This window comes from Lemur catta, chromosome 5, assembly GCF_020740605.2.
Source record: "Lemur catta isolate mLemCat1 chromosome 5, mLemCat1.pri, whole genome shotgun sequence".
Classification (NCBI taxonomy): domain Eukaryota; kingdom Metazoa; phylum Chordata; class Mammalia; order Primates; family Lemuridae; genus Lemur; species Lemur catta.
The window spans coordinates 8,332,577-8,357,240 of record NC_059132.1 but is presented as its reverse complement, the minus strand read 5'-3'; the positions used below and the strand labels follow the sequence as shown (position 1 = coordinate 8,357,240).

Below are 24,664 nucleotides of genomic sequence, written 5' to 3'. Positions count from 1 at the left end.
AGGGTAAATCAGTGGGTGAGTGGTAAGTCACACACAGTCACAGAGACTGGGCACGAACTCGTTTCCTCAAAGATGGCCAAAGCTTTGGGACTTACTCTATATAAAATACTTTCTTTTGTTGAGAGGAAAGCCCATGCCTGTCCTTCTAGATGGCTCCAGTAACAGAGAAGGGCTCCTGTGCCAAACCTAGTCCCAGTATTCACAACGAAACTGCTTTCCCTCTTTTCACCCCTGCCCTCCCTGCCCTCCCTGCCCTCCCTGCTGTCCGCAAACGCGGTGCCCCTGCGCTTTTCCAAGGCACTCAGCCAGCCCCGCTCAAAAGTAATGTGGAAGGAGAGCAGCTAATTCTAAGGTCATTTCCCCTGTTAGCTCTGATTTATTCGATGGAGCCTCTCTTGCTCAGGGTAATTAAATATTCTCACACAGCTCACTGAGATGCCACCTGGGCACACGGGCAAGCGCTCCAAGGGCAGAGGGTTAATAATATTTATTTCAGCTTTCACTTCCTTTGGTGTCATGCCTTGATTGCCCATTTTCCTATGGGAAAGGACTCCTTAGACACTGTTATTTTGGCCCACTGCTTCCCCCTCTCTTCTCCCTTCATGGCATCTTTTTTCTCTCCTCTGCCCCCTTCTACACTCTTCCACACTAGGTATGAACCTTTGGACCTGTTACGATGTGGGAAATCAACATGTGACCCTCGGGGGCAAGAGACCCCAGAGATGGGAGGATCTGTCTGCTTCAAAGAAATGCTCCCACTCAGACACACAGAGGGACAGCTTGCTGTAGTCCCACCTGGCTATCACACAGGAGGAGTCAGCCGTTCACTGAGCAAAGTAACAGTCTGATGAAGGAAAGACCTTCTTCGTTTCCCTTTCCTTCTTCCCCATCCTTGTTCCACCATAAGCATAAACCTATTCCTACTTCCTACTTGTTTTTAATTTTATAATGCAAAAATGTAACTGGCTGCATCATTCTGAACTATCTGAGGAATTCAGGTTGTCACCATTCATAGGACAGAACAACTTTTAGCGGTTGAATTGTGTCTCCCTAAAAAAGACATGTAGAAGTCCTAACCCCCAGCACCTCAGAATGGGACTTTATTTGGAAATAGAGTCTCTACATGGATGATCAAGTTAAATGAGGACACTGGATGGACGCTAGTACTTTTCTAAGGACACCATGACTGATGTCTCTAGAAAAAGGGAAAACCTGGACACAGAGACAGACGTGCACAGCCACGTGAGGACGGAGGACTGGAGTGATGCATCTATGAGCCAAAAATGACAAATATCGCCAGGAAAGGAAGGGTCCCTTCCCTACAGGTTTTAGAGATCCCTGCAAAAACCTCAATTTCAGACTTCTCGCCCTTAAAACTGTGAAACATTAAATTTCTGTTGTTCTGAGACACCCAGTTTGTGGTGCTTTGTCACCACAGCCCTAAAGAACTAATACAGCTACCAAGAATCATTCACTCAGGCAACAAAGAGAAAGTCAGCCAGCAGGGTGATGAAAAGCCAAGTTGGAGAAGCTGCATAACTCCCTTTAACTCATCTTTAACAGGAGGGTCACAGCAGCACCTGTTACTACCCGGGGTTGGAGTGAAGGGTGATTCAGACCGTCCATGTGACGGGCTTAGCACAGCAGTGCCGTCAGGAGCTGCTCGGCAAGAGAGACATACATCATCAAGCTGATGCGGACGTGCCGTGGTCCAGGCCAGGCTGGAGGAGGGGGAAGCCCAGGACAGGATGCAAAGACTAAAGGAAAACGTGGGACCGAAGCAGAGAAAAAGGAGAGGAAGACACGGCACCAAGAAACACCCAGGAGGTGGAACTCAGAGGATGCGGTTACCTCCCGGTAACTGTGTAGAGTGAGTTCTCGGCAGTACTACCTAACCTTCAATTATGGAAACTCGGGGAACAGAGGGAACGTGGCTTCACCTTCATGAAGTCAGTATGTCATTATCTGCAATCCAAATCGCAAGAACATTTGGTACTGCAACAAGAAAATAAAGGCTTCCGGCACAAAAATATACATACACGGTTTAGATCCCAGAAATCTGATTTTTCTTCCTTGGAACACTAAAACCTTTTTCTGAAGGTCAGTAACATTCTGGTTCTCGAAGTTACTTTCTAAGAAACAAATGAACATGGCCAATGTGCACGGGGTAGAAGATTCTCTTGACTGCAAACAACTCTAAATATGAATACCCAACACCTAGGTACCCCAGCGAGTTAGTTCAATAGATTTCTTGATGGTTTCCTTTCCACCTGTAATCAATCAAGTGCTATTTCATAGAGATCAAGTGCCAGACTCTTCCAGCTCTGCTATTTACTAGATATGACCTTGGATAAGTAAATACACACAAACATGTGTTTCCATTTCTTTGTCTGAAAATAGGGATAAAAACAGCACCTACCCATAGAGTGTTATAAGGATTGAATGACATAATGTAGGTAAAGCACTGAGCACGGTCCATGACACGGTTTCAACTAATATCATCAATTGTTATTTCGTGTTCTTCCTTTGTATAGTGTAGGCCAGTGGCTCAAACTGTAACGTGCAGCTAAATCACCTGGAGGTCTTCCTAAAATATAGTTCCTGGGCCCCACCCTTAAATTTCAGGTCTAGGGTGGAGCCCGAGAATTTGTATTTCGAATCCTTTTCCAATCATTGGTCTCCTCAGCAGCATTTTCACGGTGCGAATATCTTCTCCCAATCCCCAGCTCCTGAAGCCACAGACACGTCTAGAAGCTGGTGTGTTCAGAGATGAGAACTTCTTTTGCAAAGTGAAGGCCAGACATCTGAATCCCACACCCAGCCTCTTAATCAACTCATTTAGTTTAACGTTGGGCAAATCCCTGTAACTTTCTCTTTGTCCTAACATGAGACTGGAAATTTCTGTTCATTTGCTCTCCAGCTGCCTCACTGTATGAGCTGAAAAACATCTGCACACTACAATGATTATACTCTTTGAATCCCTCTGGCACTTCTACATCATCCATCCTGTCCAACCTGTCACTGAACAGCCTGTGACTTTGGCTGGCTCTCCACCATAGACATCTTGCTTCCCACCGTGAGGCTGTGAGCTCCTCAGACACTGCAGCTGGGTCTTTAGACTCTTCTATGGTATTCAGTATATAAACGTTTTTAGACCCACCAAGACTATTTGTATTAAAACAGGTAGGCCCTGTTAATATTGGCACTTGACTTATTTGCTCATAAATGAAAATAACTGCTAACTTTTCATTGGGTTCTAATCAGATTCTGTTCTAAGCACCTTACATGGATAAACTCAGTCAACCCTCACAGCATCTTTATAAGGTAGGTGGTAGTATTATCCCCATTTTGCAGATGGGGAAAGTGAAGCTCAGAGAAATAACTTGCCTAAGAACACACAGCCAGTGAATGACTAAGCAGGGATTTAAATTCGGGCAGTCTGGCTCTAGAACCCTTAACCTTAACTAGGATGCTACCACCTCTTAACGTAAAAACATCCTAAGACACTGTCATATTATGATACAACACAATGCCAAGAAATGCAATACTAAATCCTTGTAGATTTCTTTTTTATTTAATAAAAAGAGCAGGGCGAGAAGGGAGAAGGGGGAGAAGGGAAAGAGGAGGAGGAAAACCCACCGGAAACAGCAAAACCATCCTGCTGAGCCTAGCCAACGTTGGCTGAACCTCACAGATACGTGAAGAAAAAACATCTATTATTGTATAAGGTGTTGCGGTGTCACTCAGCAAAAGCTAACAGACATAAAACTTGATTCACTAGGTACACCTATGAAGAGATCAAAGTTGGTAACAAAAAACTCACTTCAAAAAAGTCAGATGGGCCAATTAGAATAAAACTATCAAAAGCAAATATAGAATAACATTGATCAATGTCTACATAAAGATTATTAGAATCACATTGTTCTTTTCTTCTAGAAATTCCAGTAAAAGTAAATAAAAATAATGCTGAAGGCTAATTCTATGTGGCAGCATTTAAATCCCTACACTGACCACAGGAAACAAGTCTTCAGCAAACCTTCCACTGAAGGGCTGGTTTTCACACTTCTGAGCCTGAGCAGGGACACGTCCCCCTGACAAACGCCTGCTCACACCTAACAATCCCTGCAGAAAGATGGGGATTTTTGACATGGGGCCTCAACTGAGACCATTGCTGGACAGGAAGTTGGGCCGAAGTTTTCCAATATTCATATACAAAGGCTAAAGTAATTAAGGACTTTAAGAAACTTGCTAAAAGAGGTAGCTAGGAGTGGAATCCCAAAAATATAGCTCGGCATAGTAAAAGATGTAGCCATCAGATTCCAAAGCCAATTAGAATTCCGATGAAACTACTAGCAAGTCTACATGCCTGAGTAGCATCCCACAAGTTTACAAACTAGAAATGAGTCACTGAATAGTCTTTACTAAAAAAATGGTCATTTTCCTTCAGTTTCTTATACTTTCATTTGCTTAAGAAAATACCCTTTCTTAAGCCTAAGTAGATAAGAATCTTATAAGACCCCAGGCTTGAGTCTAAATCAGAGGCCAAATTTTGGCTGAAAAATCCCTGGTCTGCAAATTTTTAATTGAGGCCCGTTTGCTATTTTGGTGTTTCCATGAAGTGTTCCTGCTGTGGACTCTCCACACGGTGCCACACACAGCAGGGTGGAGTGGCACCACGTCTGAACGAAACCACAACCACGCTGGTGCAGCCTTAGCTAAAGTCAGACCTTCTTTTTCCCACACTGCAATCTTTCATGCCCACTGGGACACTCTGCCCAAGTCCAAATTCCACCATGGTCTAACTCAGCAGAATCTCAGTGCTGCTCTCATTATAACATACCCACAATGAGACATCACTTTATATAGCATCTTTTAGTACCTGAATGGGATAAGGAGGGGCTTTGGACCCAGGGGCAAAAAGAGAAAAGTACTATGCATATTCTGCCATTTCGCTGGGTTACTACTCCATCTGGATTATTTGAGAAAGGCAGAGGGTGGGAGAGAGGAGGAAAGTTAAGGTGCAATCACCATGTACTGGCAAGATAAAAACTCCCCTCTGGGCTCCCACTTCCACTCCATCCACCGGGGAACCATACAGCACAACACTGGGTAGCTAGAAGGAGCTATTGCTCAATGCTCTGTCTCCATCACTGCAAGCTCCACAGTGGCTGCTGGGAAGAAACCAGGGTAGCCAGATGGACCAAGCAGAAGGCACAGCATTAGGGCAGGTCAACCTGCTCGTTGATGACTTAGAGCATTCTGTAATCTACCAGGTATCATAGCTGGAATGAGAGGCAGGGATGGAAGTATGGGCACATCACTGAACCCGGAACGTCTACTTACAGGCTCCACAAACTCAAACATCTTTCTCTCTTGGACTTCCTGCACCTTGAAGACATATTCCAGGGATACTTCATAGAAATGCTGCCGGACCAGGTCCACTTGGCTGTCTGCCTACAAACATGGAATTTAAAAGAAAAATGAAGTCACTACCCCAGGAGAGCATTCAGCAAGCAGGCCAGAAAAAGAAACTCTGGAGATGATTTTTAAAAACAAATCAAATAGCATGATACAGAAAGAACAATAACTATAGTAACTATTTCACTACCTATGTTGAAACATACACACTAGGTATTCACGTTGTATACCTAAAATACATAATCTTTTCAAAAGACAAAACAAACAAACAAAAAAAGCCCTCAAATAGAATTGTAGGTTAAAAAAGGTAAATGGATATAAGGAATTCAAACAACAGCAAAATATATATATATGATCTCATTAAAAATTGGGCAGAGGATCTGAATAGACATGTCTCAAAAGACATACAAATTGCCAACAGGAATTTGAAACAATCCTCAACATCAGGAAATGCAAATCAAAACCACAATGAGGTATCATCTTAACCCCGTTAGAATGGCTATTATAAAAAAGTAAAAAAATAACAAATGCTGGAAAAGATGTGGAGAAAAGGGAACTCTTATACAGTGTTGGAAGAAATGTAAATTAGTGCAGCCACTGTGGAAAATGGTACGAAGGATTCTCAGAAAACTAAAAATAGAACCAGCTTATGATCCAGCAATCCCACTGCAGGGCATATATCCAAAAGAAAGGAAATGAGAATATCAAAGGGCTACCTGCACCCCCATTTATTGCAGCACTATCCACAACAGCCAAGATACAGAATCAATGAACAAATAGATAAAGAAAATGTGGTAGACATACTCAATGAAATACTACTTGGCCATGAAAAATAGAATGAAATCCTGTCATTTGCAGCAACATAACTGGAACTTGAGGTCATTATATTAAGTGAAATAAGCCTGGCACAGAAAGACAAATATCACATGTTCTCACTCATATGTGGGAGCTATGAATGTGGATCTCATGAAGGTAGAGAGTAGAATGATAGTTATCAGAGGCTGGGATGGGGGCGGGAGGGATGAAGAGAGGTCGGTTAATGGGTACAAAAATATAGTTGGGTAGAAGGAATAAGTTCTAGTGTTTGTGGCTGAGTAGTACTCCATGGTATACATATACTACGTTTTATACCTTTTGTAACATCCTGGATGGAACTGGAGATCATTCTTCTAAGTGAAGTATCCCAAGAATGGAAAAACAAACACCACATGTACTCACTATTAAATTGGAACTAATCGATCAACACTCATGTACTCATATGAAAGTAAAACTCAACAGAAATCAAGCAGGTGGCAGGGGAGGGGGTGGGTAAATTCACACCTAAGGGGTATAATGCACCCTATCTGGGTGATCGATGGGCACATTTATAACTTTGACTCAAACTGTACAAAAGCAATTCACGTAACCAAAACATTTGTACCCCTGTAAGATTCTGAAACAAACAAAGTTCTAGTGTTTGATAACATAGTAAGTAGGGTGACTGCAGTTATTAATAACAGCAATATATTCAATATTTCAAAACAGCTAGAAGAGAAAATATGAAATGTTCCCAACACAAAGAAATGATAAATGGTCAAGGTGATGGACATCCTAAACACACTGAGATCTGATGATTACACATTGCAGGCATGCGTCAAAATATCACAGGTACTCCAATATGTACAATTATGTACCAATTTAAAAAAAGGGTGAATGGGTGGGCCAAATGTTAATCTAAATAGTATCACGTCACAATATTAAAAGTAATCAAATCTTTGAAACAAACAAAAAAGAAATAGTAATGATAATGGTTAGCTGAGCGCTAACTGTGCCACGAACCATGCCTAGAGCTGTATATACGTTGTCTTATTTAATCCTCAGTAACTCCCTGTAAGGAAGATATTATCTTTATCTCTAACTTAAAAGGAGGCAAATGAAGTCCACTAACATTAAGGAGCTTGGCTAATGTCACACAGCTAGTACTGGGGTTTCTGTCCTAGTGGATCCGCCTCTAAGATCCTTGGATCATCCTCAAACCACCAGGCTCTAGCACCTTCTCATACCCTCTGGCAGAGCTGGGTTCCAGGGAAGACAGATTTTCCATGGAAGACAGATTTTTAAAGTGAAAAGGGAAACCTGAAGCAGAGCCAGTCCTTCTGAATGAACAAAACAAGCTGTTAGAGGGCAGGGAATCTCAGAAAAGGATATTTTTACACGAGTCCCAAATACTTTCTATGTGATAAGGATCAACTGTCAGTTTACCCCAAACAGGGTAATTACGTCACTTCTTCTCAATTTCACTTCTCCCTCTGTGCAGGTGTGTGTCCAGGACAGGCCCACAGTGGGTACAATTAAACCACAGGTCTGGGATCTAGAACCCAGGGGAGAAAACAAGAATGCATGGAGTAGCAAGATGCTATGCTGGAAATGACCTCAATTCTCATTAGAAGGCTCTAAACCTTTCCACAATGTGGTTATGCCAACTCATTCTTTCCAAGCAAATAATTACACCAAAAGCACATTTCAATGACAAAACAGTAAAGTGGATATATTTTTAATATAACTTAATATCCTACTAGTAGGAAGCAAAACACTGTTTTCCTTAGAAATAACAGAGTCAGAAACCGTTCTATTAACACATTTTACTAAGACAAAGTTCCCAAAGGAGTATTTCTTTCAGTGTTCCTTTGTCAAGATTTCTGCACAAAACATTCAGGACAGACCCTTCCATTATACCAAACACAATATGCTGCCCTAGCATCTTAAGAACTTAGCAAATCATTCATCCATTCAACTATCATAAGCATAAAGGAACTTCCTTCATGGAGCTTCCAGCGTGGTGGAGAAAAGAGACATTGGTCAAATAATCACATAAATAAAGAGAAAACTATAAGATTCTATGAAGCAGCCCAAAAGAGCACATTCACATCTCTCGTGCTAGCAACTTCCTCCCAAAGCAACACATATTAATACTCAGACGCTAAGTAAGCACTGAATCAAACTAAACTGCAGGGTGAAGGTTGGGGCATTTTCTAAAGCCTCCAAGCAGGAGAAGCAGCTGTCTGAGCACCGACAGACCTTTATTTGGAGGCAGGGTTTCAGAAGGTCCTGCACCCCACTCCGCTAGGTGTGGCCGCTTAGGCAACTGGACTGACACACCTTCCAACTGGGCTCCTGCCAGCTAAGTCCCATATGGGCCTGGAGCCTTCAGTCTCTTTGTAGGGCAAACCCAACACACTGACACAGGGAGATGTACCTACTTCCCTTGACGACCCCGCACACACCTCATGCCTTCTCCCTGCCTGGGCTTGCCAGCTGAGACTGCAAGTGGGAAAAGGGGGTGGGGGGACCTTTCTGAAAATCTGCAAAGGCAGGAATGAAAGAGCCAGAGGGAAATTCCTGTAAGGAAAATGGAACTGACTCCAGCATCAGTCAGAGAGCTGACCTAGGTGCAAGTTCTAGTTTTACAATCCTCTAGCTGGTGAGACCTGTTCAAGTCTCTTCCGGAGGATGGAAGAGATAATATCAGCCCTTGTTTCTGAGTAGAGCTGTTTCAAAGAGAAAATGGGCCAAACAATGTGAATAATTTGAAAACCGGAAAGTGTCCTGTACATGTTGGTTGTTATTGTCACAGGCACTTCAGAGCAGAGGGGCTTCAATCCCTGCTCTGCCCTAAACCAGCCGCATCATCTCTGGGCCACCACACTTCCCTCCTAATTGGTCTCCCTGTCTTTATCTTCTCGCCCTGCCCCAATATACTCTGCACCCAGCAGCCAGAATAACTTTCTTAAAATCGAAATCAGATGGTCTGACCACCCCTTCAAGGCCCTCCCATGGCCTCTACCATGGTCTGCAAGACCCTGTGTGGTCTGCCCATCCCTCCAACCTCACCTCCTCCTGCCCTAACCCACTCTCGCTGTGCTCCGGCCACTGTGCTCTCCTTCCTGTCCTCTAACTCTCCAAACCTCCTTCTTGCCTGCAATTTTTGCACTTTGTGTTCCCTCTGCCTGAAAACCTCTTTTCCTAGATAAACACACAATTTTTTTTAACTTCAATGCACAGTAATACTTTTTATGTTATGACTCAATAAACACGCATTTGTAATTGTTAAGTGCAATGCACGTTCATACTTTCCATTCTGTTCTAGCCTACTCTACTCCATTTCATGACCCAGTAATTGCAATTTGATGACACACCCACAACTTTAAGACTGCCCCAGCTTTTCAGTTAGCTCACTGCTTCTCATCCTTCTGGGCTCAGTGCAAATGTTAGGTACCTCTTTAGGAGAAGGCTCCAGTGGCCACACACATTATTTTAAATACGTTACACTAGAATCTCTATCTCATCTCTCAATTTATTTCCTTATCACTGTGAAATTCTTATTTATTCCTTTCTTTTTTTGTTTATTGCCTACAGAATATAAAGTCCACGAGAACAAAGACCTTGTCTAATCCTTCCGTTTTTCTATCCCAGTGCCCAGAATGGTACCTGGCCCATAGTAAGTGTTCCACAGATGCTTGTGAAATGAATAAATTGATCTCTCTCTGTCCATCAGTCAACACCAAAGGCATGTCCCTGCTGTGACCCAGCACTAAGAAGAAATGTATAACTCAATGCAGCTCCAAAGGAAAAAGAAGAAAAAAATCCCAGGTGAAATGGTATGTATCTCTTGCCAACACCTGCTTACTCTGGGTACAGAATTTATCACATCCTTAGACCCCCTGCAATGAAATCATAAGCCAGGATTCCATCCCACCTGGAAGACCACTCAAAAGAGTTTCCATGTCTATCACGTGAGAAGCTGTAAATCTACTAGCTTGTCCAGACCCACCAACTACTCTGTGCTTCTTGGAAAAGAGACATTCTCCTTGATTGCAAGTTCTATAAAGGTGGAGCCTTCATTCCACTCCCCACAAAACACCTAGTGCCTGGACAGACTTTCACAGAAGCATCCAGTGAATTTTTGTTGAACGAATTGTTTTTGTGCAAGCCTTTTTTGCCATTGAAGAAGTCACTGATTTTTAACATCACCCACTAGATGGCAGTGTCGTTCCACGTTACAGCCCTGTGATCTCCACCTCCAGAAATCTAAGGACAAGCTTGCATTTAAAAGTATTCTGTTCAGAGCCTTGCAATCGGGGATCAATTCTGGATAATCAAAGGTAGTAAATTTCATCAAAGATATACCAGGTGTTTAATAATGTTCCTAAAAGTTAATTTTTTAATAAATGCGAAGACAATCACCACTAAATAGCTGAACACCTTGAGCAAATCACTTGACCTCTGCAAGGTGCTGGGCTCCTTCACTTGTAATTCAAGGCTGGACTGTATAATCCAAGGTCCCTCCCTCTCCCCAATCTATTTGCATGACACTGGTGCTGAGTAACAATGGCTGGCAGGCAACAGTGTCCCACCACCCCTCCTGAGGCAGGGAAGTAGAAGAGACAGCTGGGCTAAGGGAAAGGGCCCCACAGGCAGGTGCCAGGGTTGACTAGCTACTGGCAGGCTACTTAACATCTCTGAGCCTCAGTTTCCTCATACGTCAAATAGAGGTAATAATTACATCTCACAGGGAGATTGTGACGATTCAAGAATATTCCATGTAAAGTGCTTAACACCAGTACCTGGGGCATAAATATACAATCAACAAATGTCTACTGCTATTATTGTTGCTATTGGTGTTAGTAGCAGTAGTAGCAGTATCATGGTTGTTGCTGCTGTTAGGTTTTTATTCCATCTAATTCAGTTCGGGTACAACTAAAAAGCAATGCTTGAGAATTGACCTGAACCAGGACTTGCAAGAAAGACCTGCAGCCCAATCCTCATCTGCACAGTACTTAGAAAGTAGGAATGTCTAAAAGACAAGAACACAAAGGACTGTAACAAAAGAGCATAATGAAAAACACCCGCTGAGATATAGAACTGGAAGGTACCAAAGAGTGACATCCAATTTGGGAAGAGGGAACAGAGAACAAGTCAGTCATAGTGATGATACTTTATGTTTGTACAATAGTTATAGTTTGCCTTCTCATTCATGACGTAGGCTGGACACATATTTTATGAGTATTTTAGAAATAAAGGAAATAAAGCTCAGAAAGTGTTAAGTAACTTGTCCCAGACCACAGAGTAAACACACAGCAGAGCAGATCTTGAAGCAAGGTACCCTTTTTGCCAGCCCCATGTTCTGGTCTCTACACTGTGACACCTCAGAGGGAGATGGCATTAGGATGGCCCTAAAAGAAAACACTGGACCCATCCCAGACCAAGTCAGCAACATTTGGGCACGGACAAAATGGACCTGGTGGAGAAGCACCCTCACTCTGGGGAATGCCATGCCTACAGGATAACTGTGCTGTGGGCCTCCCGGTATCAGCAGGCACTGAAACAACCACACACCTGCCCAATGGTCACAGCTCCATGGCTACGAAGCGGACTTTTCTTTCCAAGGGACTACTTTCAAAAAGACCCCATGCATATCCAGAAAAACCAGGGGCAAGTCTAAGAATTTATTTTCTTGAAACAGGGTTACCAAAGTGCAAAACATATGCATGAAAATAAAGCACTGCTTTAAAAAAAAAAAAAAACGAAAGAAAGAAAGAGATTAATATCAAGTACTGATTGAAATAATGAAAAAATTAATAATAAGGAAGGATGACCACAGTGTTTCAGATGCTAACATTTCACATCACTGACATGAGGCAGGAAGTCAAAAGGTAACAGTGCAGAATTAAGGTCAAGGCTGAAACAGGAAGAGAGGTCAGTTTGCAATGAAGAAGCACAGTTCTAGCAATTAGGGCTGCCCAGCCAGGAGGTGGTGGTCTTGGCCCACAGGATGCTCCACCACTGACAGGCCGGAAAGCCACAAATGTGGGGCAGGATGGGAGACCACAAAGGCAATCCAGCATCAGGCACCGGGCGAGGGGTCAGATCAAGCTCCTGCCTTCCAAGGTCTCTCCTAACCCTAAGAGTTTCTGGGCAAGAGCAACCAGCACATATCCCAGAGCACCATGTAAAAAGTAAACATTTTACTCAGGATACTAGTGAAGTTTCTTACCTCCTGCAGCTGAGATTCTTTCTTTTTGGAAGATAAATTCAAGTGTTTTTCTAAGATGCCACAATACTTCTCTGTCTCTTTGTCATACTTCTTTTTGGCTTCCTGGCAAAGAAGAGAAGAGGAGAAAAAGTAACATTTTGCAGAAATAAAAGCAGCCTCAGCCTCTCAAGACCTTTCTGCCCATTTCATAGCCTCATCGTGCCCTCGGAGCACACGGCACAGCAGACGACCCAGGGCCTACTTTTCAGACATTGCCCACTAAATCACGCAACCACCCTCAGCCTCGCGCTGTGAGCATCTATCACAGAGGCACCAGCACAATGCCAGAAAGGAGGTAAATACCAGCATTTAATAGTGGCAAAGCCAGGACTTCTCTAAGATCTTCAGTTGTGAAACAAGAATTTCTAGCTTCTAACCCACAAGGTTATTCAAAGCCAGAAGAAAGGGGAGGTTCCCTATGAAGCTAATACTACAGAAGGAAGAGCTACTTTAGACTAAGGCTACATCCAACCTTAATAGTGTTCAAAAAGCTCTTATTTTCAGGCCTAATATCCCTTGACAAAATAATATCACATATGGGTCTTCAAGCTAAAGAACAGTTCAAAACAAAGATATTACCTTCACAAATGTATTCACTACAGCACCATTTATACTAGCAAAATAAAAATAAAAGCAGCAGCAAGGATAGGGCTTGGGATAATTAAAGTATGGAACATCCAATAAGTGTGACTAGTCACATGGAAAATTGCTCCTATTATAGTATTGGTAGCACTTTAGAGACTTGGTGTGTGCTACATACAGTGTATCTACCTATGGACAAAGATTAGATGGGAATATATAATACTTACATGAAAATACTTGAGTTAAAGAAAGGAGATAATGGGTAATTTTTTTCCTCTTTGGGAAATTTTTATCAGCCTATATTATTTCCTTCAAAGTGAAAAATAATTATAATACTACATATATTAATCCTTGCTCTCCCACCCAGTCACTGAGTCACTGAGGTTCTATTTTTACACACCACTCCCTGCCCCATTTGACGGATAAGAAAACTTGGACCAGGGAGGTTAACTTGTAAAAAGTCACAGGAGTGACAGAGCTGGGATTTGGGCCCAACACAATCTGTCTCCCAAGCCCGTGTTCCCCACCACGCTTGAGAGAGATTGTCACCGTCGTTTTCCTTCCACTCTCCAGTGGGAGGGCAGGCAAGGGGCTGACAGACAGGATCAAATCTACTAACTGGGTGCCTCATTCCTGCTTTTGACTCATGCGGAGCCCAGAGGGATATTTTGCTGCAACTGCAAGGCCTGGAAAAGAAAAGAAATGTTCTGACCGGATAAGGAAGTTCAGACACATCTCTTTATTCATTTAACAAATCCACGATGAGCAACCACTGTGTTAGGCTCCACTTTAGGCACTGGAAATACAAGACAGAAATGGTCCCTACCCTCATGGTGGGAATGTTCCAGTAGAAAGAAAAACACAATTAACCAGTAAACAAATAATCGGCATAATTATAGGTTGCTGCAAGTGCTACAGAGGAAATAAACAAGGTGTGGTCCCAGAGATTCTTTAGAGAGGATGCTCCGCAAAGGCCTCACAGGTAAAGGAGATGTGAGTTAGCAGGAGAACAGTTAAGTGCAAATGCCCTGGGGCAGCATGCTCAGAGCCCAGAAGCCATCACCAGAAGCCCTGACAAGCTCCCACAATGTCACAAGGCCATTTATCTGGTATATATACCTCACAGAATGGGAATTATCATACGCATTTTAACTGACATGCATCCATTTCTACAAATCTGAGTTTTCCTTAAAAGACTGCTCACATACAAGAACAACTAAACGTGCAGAAGCAAATGAAAAAAGCCCTAAAGTGACAATCACTCCCTCAAATTTGAGGAGGGTACAAGCAGGAGACTTGACTCGAGCAATTCTTTTCCTTTAGAGAGACCAGCAACTTTGTTTGAGCTGGGGCTCCAAATCCTATTACCGCTCACATTTACCTCTTCCCACCAGCCTTATCAGCAACCCCACAAAGGGGGTCTCTGGTGCAGGGACAGTCCCGCTGGCCAGAGGTGAGACAAGGCCAGGGAACATGACTCACTGACACTCTGACTTTCTGGCAACTTTCGCCTCCACATTCCACGTTCTAGAGGACGGCCGAAGTCAGAGGAAAGAGTAAAGGGAAAAGGAAGCAGTTTCTGTCCTGAGAAAACAGCACCAAGACCTCTGCAGGAAAAATTCCACTGCAATTTATCATAGATAACGTTCTTAAGATGGGAGGCTGGTATTACCCAGAGTTACGCAGGACACAGGATGGTCTTCGCCTTCCAGACAGCCCACTGTGGAGTGGGCAAGTACAGAAAGGACAGATTAGGATCCCAGAATTTATCCTCGACTCCGTATGAACTGACTCGAAACAAATCCCTGTCCCTCTCCGGAACCCATTTCCTCATCTATAAATGGAGGCTGACTGGATGAGGGTTTCCTCTTTCAGCTCAATGATTAGATAACAAAATTAAGGCCAAGAACACCCCCTTCTTCATAAGGTTGTCAGAATCAAATGAGATAAACGACACACAGTGCTCAGCAGAGTGCCTGTCCCGTGGAAAGCGCTCAACAAACGTCAGTGTTGGTGATGATGGTGACGATGATGAGCTCATCGCTGAGCCCACCGCCTTGGCAAGGACACCACTTGGTTTCCACATCCCCTGTGCCACCAAGGCAGCCCTTCCAAGCACCTACCACAATTTCAAATTATACATTTATTTATATCTTCTTCTCTAACATCTTTCTCCCCAGCTACACCCTGCGCACAGCAACCGCATGTGCCGTCTTCTCCACCGAATCCCTGGGCGTGATGCAGGGCTTGCCCAGGGCAGGCTCGCGCCTCTGTCTTCAATGAATTCGCTGTGTGTATCTAATGCAATAGCTGACATCAAGTGACTACGTGACAGACATTGCTCCCGTGTTCAAATAGCTGTATGACAGACACTGTTGGAAGCACTGTCTGTGAGTTCACTCATCTCTTTCTCATAATAACTCTAGGAAGGAAGTTCTATGATAATGCCCATTTGACAGATTGGGAGGCAAGCGTGGACAGGTTCAGCAGCCTCCCCAAGTTTACATACAAATGGCTCAAGTGAGGTTTGGACTCTAGCCGTCTAGCTCTAGGCCCACTCCTTCCCCCCACCCCCAGACTATTACAGGGATAAAGATGTTTAGACCCACTTTTAACCACTACTACTCTCTTACGTCTGTTCTGCTTTCATTCTAGAGCCCAGCACTCCAGATGAATGTCTGATGCGGGAAAATCCAGCTTCCCCAGACTCAGAAATCAAAACTGAGGGTCATGGTTATGTCTAGCTCCAGGGTGGAGCCCTATCCCTTAGCACAAGAATGCCCCAAAGCCCTCCTCCCTGGCAGCCTGCACACTGAGCACTCTGCAACAGGTTGTTATAGCAACTGAAGCAGCACCGGAGAGTAGAGGAGGAGGAAAACGTAATTTTGGCATCACACAGAGTTCCGAACCCCAACTTGGCCACTACCAAAACCAGCTAAAGAACACGTGCTGGTTCTTAGGTATTCTTGAGGTCACTCGCCTAGTAGTGGGTTTGTTGTTTGTTCTCTCACAAATTTATCTAACGCTGTGATATAAATGCACGGGTGTGGGGGATGGTGGAGAGGAGGATACACCAGAAGAAAGACGACAAAGGGGAAGGAATGAGACATCACCCCAGATGGCATTGCAATCATTTTTAATGATTATCAAAAAGCTATGTAATCATTGATGAGTGTTAATGATTTAATGAATGAAAGAATAGAATATGCATAAAGGGACACATGCTTTGGTGAGTGACTATTTTATTTAAATTCTTTTATTCTTATGTCTTCCCAGCTATCCCCCACCCTCACCCCCCAGGGAAAAGCACCTGCTCCTGTCATTAAGGATCACTAGTTTATAGCCAAAGGGAGGCCACTGAGACTTTTTCTTCTCCTCGTGGTAACGTGGTAACCTCCAAACCACGGTCAGGGAAGAGGCCAGAGTGAGAGGCCTCTGGGCTCAGAAGGAGACGAAATTACTGAAAAGACGTCTCAGGAAACAGGTCTGCTCTGCCCCTGCCTCAACGCTCTTCACAGCCTCCAGAAGCCACCGCCTGGCGTGTTCAGGAGCAGGAAAGCTCAGGCCCCACGGCCGAGAAGGGAAGGCCAGCTGGTGGCCCACGCTGGGGACAGCAGAGGCCGAGTCCTCTCCCGGCACACTCAGCCATCACGGGGCTGGTTTAAAGTCTGCGACAAAATCTCAGCTGAACAAGACTTCCTTCAAATCATACGTTCCTTCCTCTGTGATACAAAGCCCGTGAGCTCCCACAGCTTCACACGTGTGTAAACTGAATTAGTAGAAAAGTGCTGTAAAACTGGGAGAAAAATCTTCACCATGGTCCCTCCTTCAAAGCACCCCTCTGAAAGACCCTGACTCAACACCGTCTTTTCCAGGCCCCAGTCGCACCCGTTTCCGGCGGCAGATGCGCTGTGCCTGTGTGCTGGGGGCGGGAGGGGCAGGGGTTACCTCACTGTGCCACCGAGTAAAACCCACACCCAGCAGGAGGGTGGCGTTGCGCCAAACCCCCGGCAGGTGGCGCAAGGGACTGTGGCTGAATTGTCTCCAGGTTCCAAAAACACAGGAAGAAAATGTTGAACATCCTTTTGCTTTCCTTGATTCCAATGAAAACATCTTCCCTGCTGGTGGCCTCTAACACTCTACTGAAGGTCAACCCAGCTGGGGTTTCCTAGTGATTATCACAGGGCAAGGGGACCCTGGAGAAGCCACCTTTTAAAAATGAACAAGATTCCCTTTTGTGGTCTGTCAATAACATGAGAATTAGCCAAGTCTCGGCTCTGACCCATCCAGGTCAGTGATAACAAATGGTGACCTCTGGGTGAAGCAGGCTTGCAGAAGGTGGTTTTCTGACCTGCACAACGTGTAATACATTATGTTAATATATTTTTTAATTATTTGCCAGCAGGAAATTTCACATGGAATCAGCTTTTCGGTTTCTCTTGAAAAATTTAAAGATCTGGCCAGAGAAGGCGCATTTCCACGCACAGCAAACATCAGCTAAAGCTACGTACCAGCTGCTTCCCTTACAGAGGGTCTTCACACCCACACACGCGACTTGTAACCCCTGCTTAGGCAATGAGTCCTAGCCCTCCACAATAAATGTAACTCCACAAAAACCAAAAACAAATGTATTGTCCAATATAGTCAACTGCCCAAGCACATAGCTCTCTAACAACACAGAGGAGGAGGAGTTTCTACCTTTAGATGATTAATGAACTAGCACAAAGCAATTAAGTAACAAAATACCAGAATGGCCGCTCTGGGGTTGGCCACTCAGACGGTCGTACCCCAGTCACCTGCAAAGAATTGATGGGTTCTGATGGGTTAGGCTCTCAGCTTCTCTGCCTAGGAGGATTTTCTGAAGAAGGTGGGCTTTGATTTTCTGAAGACTTTCTTAGGTTTTCCAAAGAAAGTGCTGCACCTTTCCAGACCTCTCATCCTAAAATCCAACAATAAGACTTGCGAAATTCTCACCTTGGCAGCCCCGATCTGCTCCTTTCGAAACTTTTCCAAGGGAGTGATGAGCACCTCACTGGCATTCTCAATCTGGTGAAGAAAAACAGAAGAGGGGGGAAAAAGACACAAAAGCAGTATCAGTAGAGAACTGCAGCAGCTCCACCACGAGATGCCTCCTCCTGTCTTAGTATAAAATTGGAGTAAGCAGTATTACACGTGAACGAATAACATGTCAAATCAAAATCTCATCACCAGTTCAAAACGTGATATTCCTCCTGTGCACGATTCATATTGAGTCCTTAAAAGTGAGGACCTCTAGACCTGTAAGCATCCATCCACAGGCAGAGGGAACTGGCGACAGAGTAGGGTCTACGTTTCAAGCTGCAGGTGACATCTTCTTGTAAATGTTCATTCACGCAAGTTATAGGTAAAGTAGATCAATACTGAGTCCAGGTTAAAAACAAAAACACAACACCTCTGGACATCTGGTGGCATCCAAATTTCTCAAGCCCAATTTGGGGTTGCCCTGCCACAACTGAACTAGATTGGGGCCACGATATATGTGCCGCCTCCTGACCACAGCTGTCTCTCAACAGCATCTCACAGGGCTCACACCTGGGTCTTGTGCTCCAACCCACCATCATCCCAGTGCACCCCCAATGCGCCACACTCCCCCCACCTCGGGGCCCCTTTGCCTTTGGCTCGTCCCTCAAACATTCTATTCCCAACCCCCTACAGGGACAACTCCTTCTTGTAACCAAGCTTTGTGCTTAAAGGTCACCTCTTTGGGGAGGCTTTCCCTGACCGCCGATGCAATCCAAAGATGCCACAGTGTTTACTTCAGAACAAGTGTGCCGGCCGAAGTGCTGTAATTCACCACTACCCACATTTACATAAACACACACACATACACATATATATACCTCTTGCAAATGCTCGCTTTTCTACCACTGTCCTCAAAACACAGAAGAATGCTGAAACAAAGGAGCACTCAAACATTTCTGAATGACTAAATGAATGAATGGATTATTTCCTGATTAGCTGCCAACTGTGTGACCACGGGCAAAACATTTAACCTCTCTGGGCTCTAATTTCGTCATCTGCAAAATGAGTGGGCTGAATCATTCCAGCTCTAAGATTCTACAGTCTTTTCTAAGGCAGTACGATATTTTACAATCTTTCCTTTTAAGTCATTTATTTATCCACTCTTTGCTCAACTAATTATTTCAGGAATCCCATTCCAACAAAGCATCATTTTTTCTAAATCACATGCAGCACGTCCATCACAGTGAAGCCAACAGAGTAAGTGCCAAAAGCCACAGATGGACACAGTAAGAACTGACTGCACAATGTAAGGGACAGAAAAAGTCAAATCTCCAAATTTATTCCCATTTGCCTTTTTCTCAATTTTGAGATCACTTATTTCAGAAGAGTGTATTTTAACACTGGAGTGCCACGCTGTTATTTAACTTGCTTGATTTTTACTGTTATTTGATATTGCTTAATCGGTTCACGTCTTTTCCACAAATCACCTGCAAGTCTCTGAAGCTCACAAAGGTGTGCCGAGCCCCTGAATCAGTGGTTCTCAACCTTAGCTGCATGTTGCAATCACCTGGGAAGATTTTAAAAATACCAGTGTCTGTCCAGGCCATACTCCAAACCAATTAACTCAGAATCTCTCAACTTGGTCTCAGACGTCAGTATTTTCTAAACTCCCCAAGTTATCCCAGTTGGCATTCATGACCGAGAATCCAGTCCTAAGTAGGTGCTTAAAATGCAAAAGCACTCGAGTGCTCAGCTGGAAATCAGGACACCCAAGTCCTTGTCCCAGTCCTACTACTACTTGCTATCAGCCTTGGTAAGACCTGTGTTCTCATCTGTCAAATGAGGAATTGCCGATGGTGAGGAATGAGTTTCTGCTGGGTCTAAGATTCTATGACTGTGTAACTTCCACTCAGTTCCAACACTGTGCTTGACGTTGGGGACACAAAAGCTCTGCCCTTGAGGAAGTCCTATTTACTATGGAGCACAGACAGGTAAAGTGGTCGTCAGGACACAATGCGGCCAACGCAGACTCAGAGGCCTGAACTGGACGTCAAGAAAACACAGAGGATGGGCCAAACCACCCAGGGAGTCCGGGAAGGCTGCCCAAAGAAGGTGCGGCTTTGCTGAGCTGAATTGATGATGAAGCTGACACAGGGCAAGGAGGTAGAGAAGGGGCTTGTGGTGGCCAGAGACTCGGATGCAGACAGCAGAAACTCAATTCACGGGCATTAATAATAAAATTGCAGAGGCAAGCTGAAAAGTATAATCCGGTCATTGTTCCCTTACTACAGGCCATAGCAATCTGCAGGGTATTCAGTGATTTGCTCACCACACCCCCCCACCCCCAAATACTAACTCAGCCAAGAAATCAGACTCAAAAGAATCACTTCCCTTTCTCAGGCACTAGCACGTGCACAAACACACAAGCATTCTCCTGCTTCCACCCACCACCACCCTCCTGATTCTGGTTCCAGCACCCAGCAGTGAACAACCAGGAGAAACGGGGTCTCTCTCTGCAGAGCAGAAGGTGAGAGGCTACTACTGCTCTGGAGTTTTAAAGAAATTACTACATTTTGGGGGTAAAATGCACACTTCGGTTTGAATCCAGACTGAATCATTTATTAACTGTGTAATCCAGGACAAGTTACTTAACCTCTGTAAACCTCAGTATCTTCATCTGAAAAATAGGGATAATATAGATACCACTTCACAGAGTCATCATGAGGGTTAAAATAGAAAATGCATGTGACATACTTGGCTACGTAATGTCTTAGTAAACTTGGTGCTCAAACTGTCAACTGTTAGTGTGGGAAGAGAAGAAAACGCTCACTGATGGAATCTTCCCTAGGCCTCTGGAGCACGGTTGCCTGGAGACAAGCCCTCCTCAGGGGACAGCAGTGTGCAGCCAGCATGGGATTTCAAATCAGGCTTCATTCCTGACATCTGAAGGATATCGGGGAAGATGCAATATAACATCCTGTGGACGTGGAATCTCCCACCTGTTAATGCTGAACCATATGAAAATAAATCCTAGTATAAAAGATCTCTCAAGAACCTGGAGATCAGCATTTGATTCTTGAATTTGCACAGCGGCTCTCTTTGAAGAGCTGCTTACAGTCACCTACACTTACCAAGTACCTGTTCACTGCATGCGGACTACAGAGCAGGCACCAGGTTAGGGGCTTCAGAATCAAAAGTGAATAAGTGACCCCTGCTCTCCAAGGGCTCTTGGACCAGTTTAATATGGGGGGAAAGGAGGGAGCAGAGGGGGTCACCTTATTTCTCATTCTGCTGGTAGAAAATTTGAGGCCCCCCAAAATGAAAAAAAATCAAAAGATCCAGCCTTAAGTCATATACCTGATGTATAGACCTAACAGTGAACCTTTAGAAGGACAACAATGTCGTTCTAAAGTTATCCACGAGGGTAATCCTTTAACATTTACAAAAGCCTTCAAACCCTAAAAAGATGAGGCTTGCTCAAGAGCTTGAAGCACTCAAGTGGCAGAGTGTGGGCTGGAACCCAGTTCTTCTGACAACAGATGCCTTGTGCCCCTCAACACGTGCATGCTGTCTGGGAGCAGGAGCAGCCCAGCCATACTCACCATCCGTATCCGTTCATCTTCCAGATTCCTGAGGACAGTGGCAAACTCCTGCAAAGACCTTGCTGGAAAAGAGAAAGGGGCCATGAGGTGGGAGACAATGGGCCTTGGGAAGCCTTTCCAGATCCGGCTATTATGTTATGGATTTCAATTGCTTAGCACACGCAGACACCTAAAGTCAATTGCTTCCCAAGGCTCTCATCTTTTAATCATTAACCATTAAGGGTGACTCAGAAACGCAGGTTAATTCCACCTGGCACTCGAGCTAGGGAAGGATTTCTTCAAGTAAAAGACCTGCCTGTTCCTGAGAATACCCAGGACTGGTGAGATGCTGGCAGGCTCCCAGGCCCCGGCCTGGAAGGGGTAGAGTTCCGCTTAGGAATTGAAGGATTTCCTGTCCAGAATTCGACCTCCTCAACCTTTGTCGTGGGGTTGCGTCAGAACCCAGCCTTTTCTTTGGCACCAGAACTAAACAAACAGTGCTGCTGGCATTGGAAGCCACATCTCTGGCTTCTCCTTGGGTTCCTCCTTTTGAGTCCTCAAGTCACTCATTAATAGCACGCAGTTTACAGCACGGTGCTCAGACACGAGCAGTCTTCTTTGTCAGAACTGTTCACAAAGGCAACGAGCATTAAGTGCAATAGCCCTGAGGGTACTTGGGCCCCTGATGCAATGCTGGGAAAAGCATCCATGCATCCATGAGTTACAACAAGGATCCGTCTTCACCACTCTCAGCTGTCTGTCAGCTGCTTGTGCTCATCCCCAGATCCCGTGCTCTGCACGGCATCACGAACTCAGTAAGACTCTGATGAACTAATTAAGTCAATAAAACTTTCTCAGTTCTTTCGCACTGAATGTAATCAACCAAGTTGCCCAACGTAAGACTAGGGAGCAATGACAATGCCCTGGCAAACAAAGGTGTCTTGACATGCAAATCCTCCCTGCTCAGGGCTGCCTACAGACAGACACAGGTGACAGTGAAGAGTGAAGCAGCACAGCATGGTGGTAACTGGTGCCCCACTTCAGCCTCTTGTTAAGGAAACAAAGGGGAGAGGAGAGGACCGGAGTGGCCTGGACACTGAGCTCCTCTCCCTGTCTGAAAGCAGTGGCGGCAACATAGCTTGGCCGCCTGTTGCCAGGCCAGAATGTGGGGCCAGTAGATTAGATTATTGAACTTTCCAAAGAAGCTGGGAAACTGGAATTTCAGATAAATTCAATTTATATGGTAATCCAATTAAAAAGATGAGAGCTGAACAAAACAGGGCTGCATTCTGACCTCAACCTACGAGCTATCGTTTTGTAACCGCTGATTTAATTCTCCCTCATCCACCTGCTTCTACTTTTGCACTAAGCTCTTAGTCCTGTGGTTGGGGAGAAGAACATCACAAAACCAGCCAGAACAACACTAAAGGAAGCTGGAGAAGAGAGCCCTGCTGCAAAACTTCAGACTTTCTCCTACATGCTGGAGGGGGAGTGAGGCAATCCCAGAAGTCATGGAGAAAACCAGAGTAGCCCCGAGCCCTAATCCTCACGTATCTCTGCCTCGCCACTGCCACTATGGACGTCTTTCTTTACTTACCTTAGACACTTCCAATCCCAGGAAAAAAAGGCTCTGCTAGGATACTGAAAACTGACGAGCAATAAACGTTTTTATTTTCCGCAGTTATGACTTACCTATACACATCTCATCATCTGTTTCTGCATCTCCTATGCACTGAAATTTAAATTCATTTAAGGAATCTGCAAACTTCCGCTTCGCTGAAGACAAATCTAGCAAGAAAAAGAAAGGAAAAATCAGGAATTAAATTAAACTGGCTTTCTAATGTGCTGCCCTTTCTGGTTCTTCTCTGAATATGGCAGCAAGCAAATTTGTTCCTGAGTCCATGTCGAAGTACAAAGGAATGTAAATTCAGAGTAGTAAATACCTGTTTATAACATGAAGCATTGACTTGCTCTAGAAGTTAATATTTTTGTTACGTTTGCTTTAACAATTCAAGTCCTGTCTCTACTTCCTCAAGCCACAGTGAGTCCTGTCATCTCCATCTGACACATGTGGGAATCCACTTGCCTACGGACGTCAGGGAGAATGCCTGGGTCAGAGCCAACATCGATACCCACAGCCTGCAGGTCCTCCGTGTGGTCCGTGCAGCTGCCCCCACGTCCAACTCACAACACAAACTTTCCTCAGGGAGGGAGCCCACGGAAGCTGGAAGGAGGGGCTGGGAACCACCCCCATTCCATGGTACAGGAGCACCCGGCGGAGGCCCGAGTTCTCTGAACCCTGCCCTGTCTGCTCTCCTCCCGAGCAGAGTGGCCAGCCCGACCACATCCTACCTGGACCATTTGCCTGGATGGCTACATCCACCACCACCAGGAAAACAAACACCTGGCAATGTGTTTTACTGGGGTAAAAACACATTCCACGCATGGTATCTATAACAAAAGCTTTCGGAGGACCTTGTCAAGTGAAAAAAAAGAAATAAGCTTTCATTGAAGATAGTAATAAAAGCCAATGATCCTTCCTGAGCCTTCAGTTCCTGTTAAGGGTATAAAAGCACCAAGGCACCTTTAAGTGGACTGACAGATCTGGCTGCTCAGTACAAATGTGCTTAACTTAATTCCACGTGCAGCCTTCCTGCAGACCAGGCTCATCATTCAAATTACCCTCATACACGTTTCCCTCATTGGAGGGGAAATGGCATTATGTTCGAACTCCTGGCGGAGGGAAATATGAGGCACGACTGGCAGCGAGGCCTGGCTTTAATAAGACATGGGGAGAGAAGGGGCATATTCCGGCTTCCCAGAGCAACATAACCTGCTAGAAGAAAAGCATCCATGATCCCCAGTACTTCTCTTTCTCAGCTTCCAGATTTGTCCTTTGAGGTTAGGGGTCATGTTTTTCATCTTCTGATTTTGTTTGGTTTGTTCCCTCTCCACAGCCAGGCAGTGCATCCTGCTCGGTGTGTGCTGAATAAATGTGTGTGGGGGCTCT

The 24,664-nt window shown here is 44.6% G+C and overlaps 1 protein-coding gene across 5 annotated transcripts in view; it reads right to left on the bottom strand.

Annotated features, from left to right (window-relative positions):
• ARHGAP26 (Rho GTPase activating protein 26) overlaps positions 1–24,664 on the bottom strand; it is a 371,806-nt gene that overhangs the window by 251,293 nt on the left and 95,849 nt on the right. For all 5 annotated transcript variants that reach the window (XM_045551097.1, XM_045551096.1, XM_045551100.1 and 2 more), the window contains 5 exons: positions 23,347–23,442; positions 21,676–21,737; positions 18,047–18,118; positions 12,452–12,553; positions 5,344–5,454 (listed from right to left, as the gene is read on the bottom strand). In XM_045551097.1, coding sequence (XP_045407053.1) covers positions 5,344–5,454; positions 12,452–12,553; positions 18,047–18,118; positions 21,676–21,737; positions 23,347–23,442 — 443 coding nt within the window. The remainder of the gene's footprint in view (positions 1–5,343; positions 5,455–12,451; positions 12,554–18,046; positions 18,119–21,675; positions 21,738–23,346; positions 23,443–24,664) is intronic.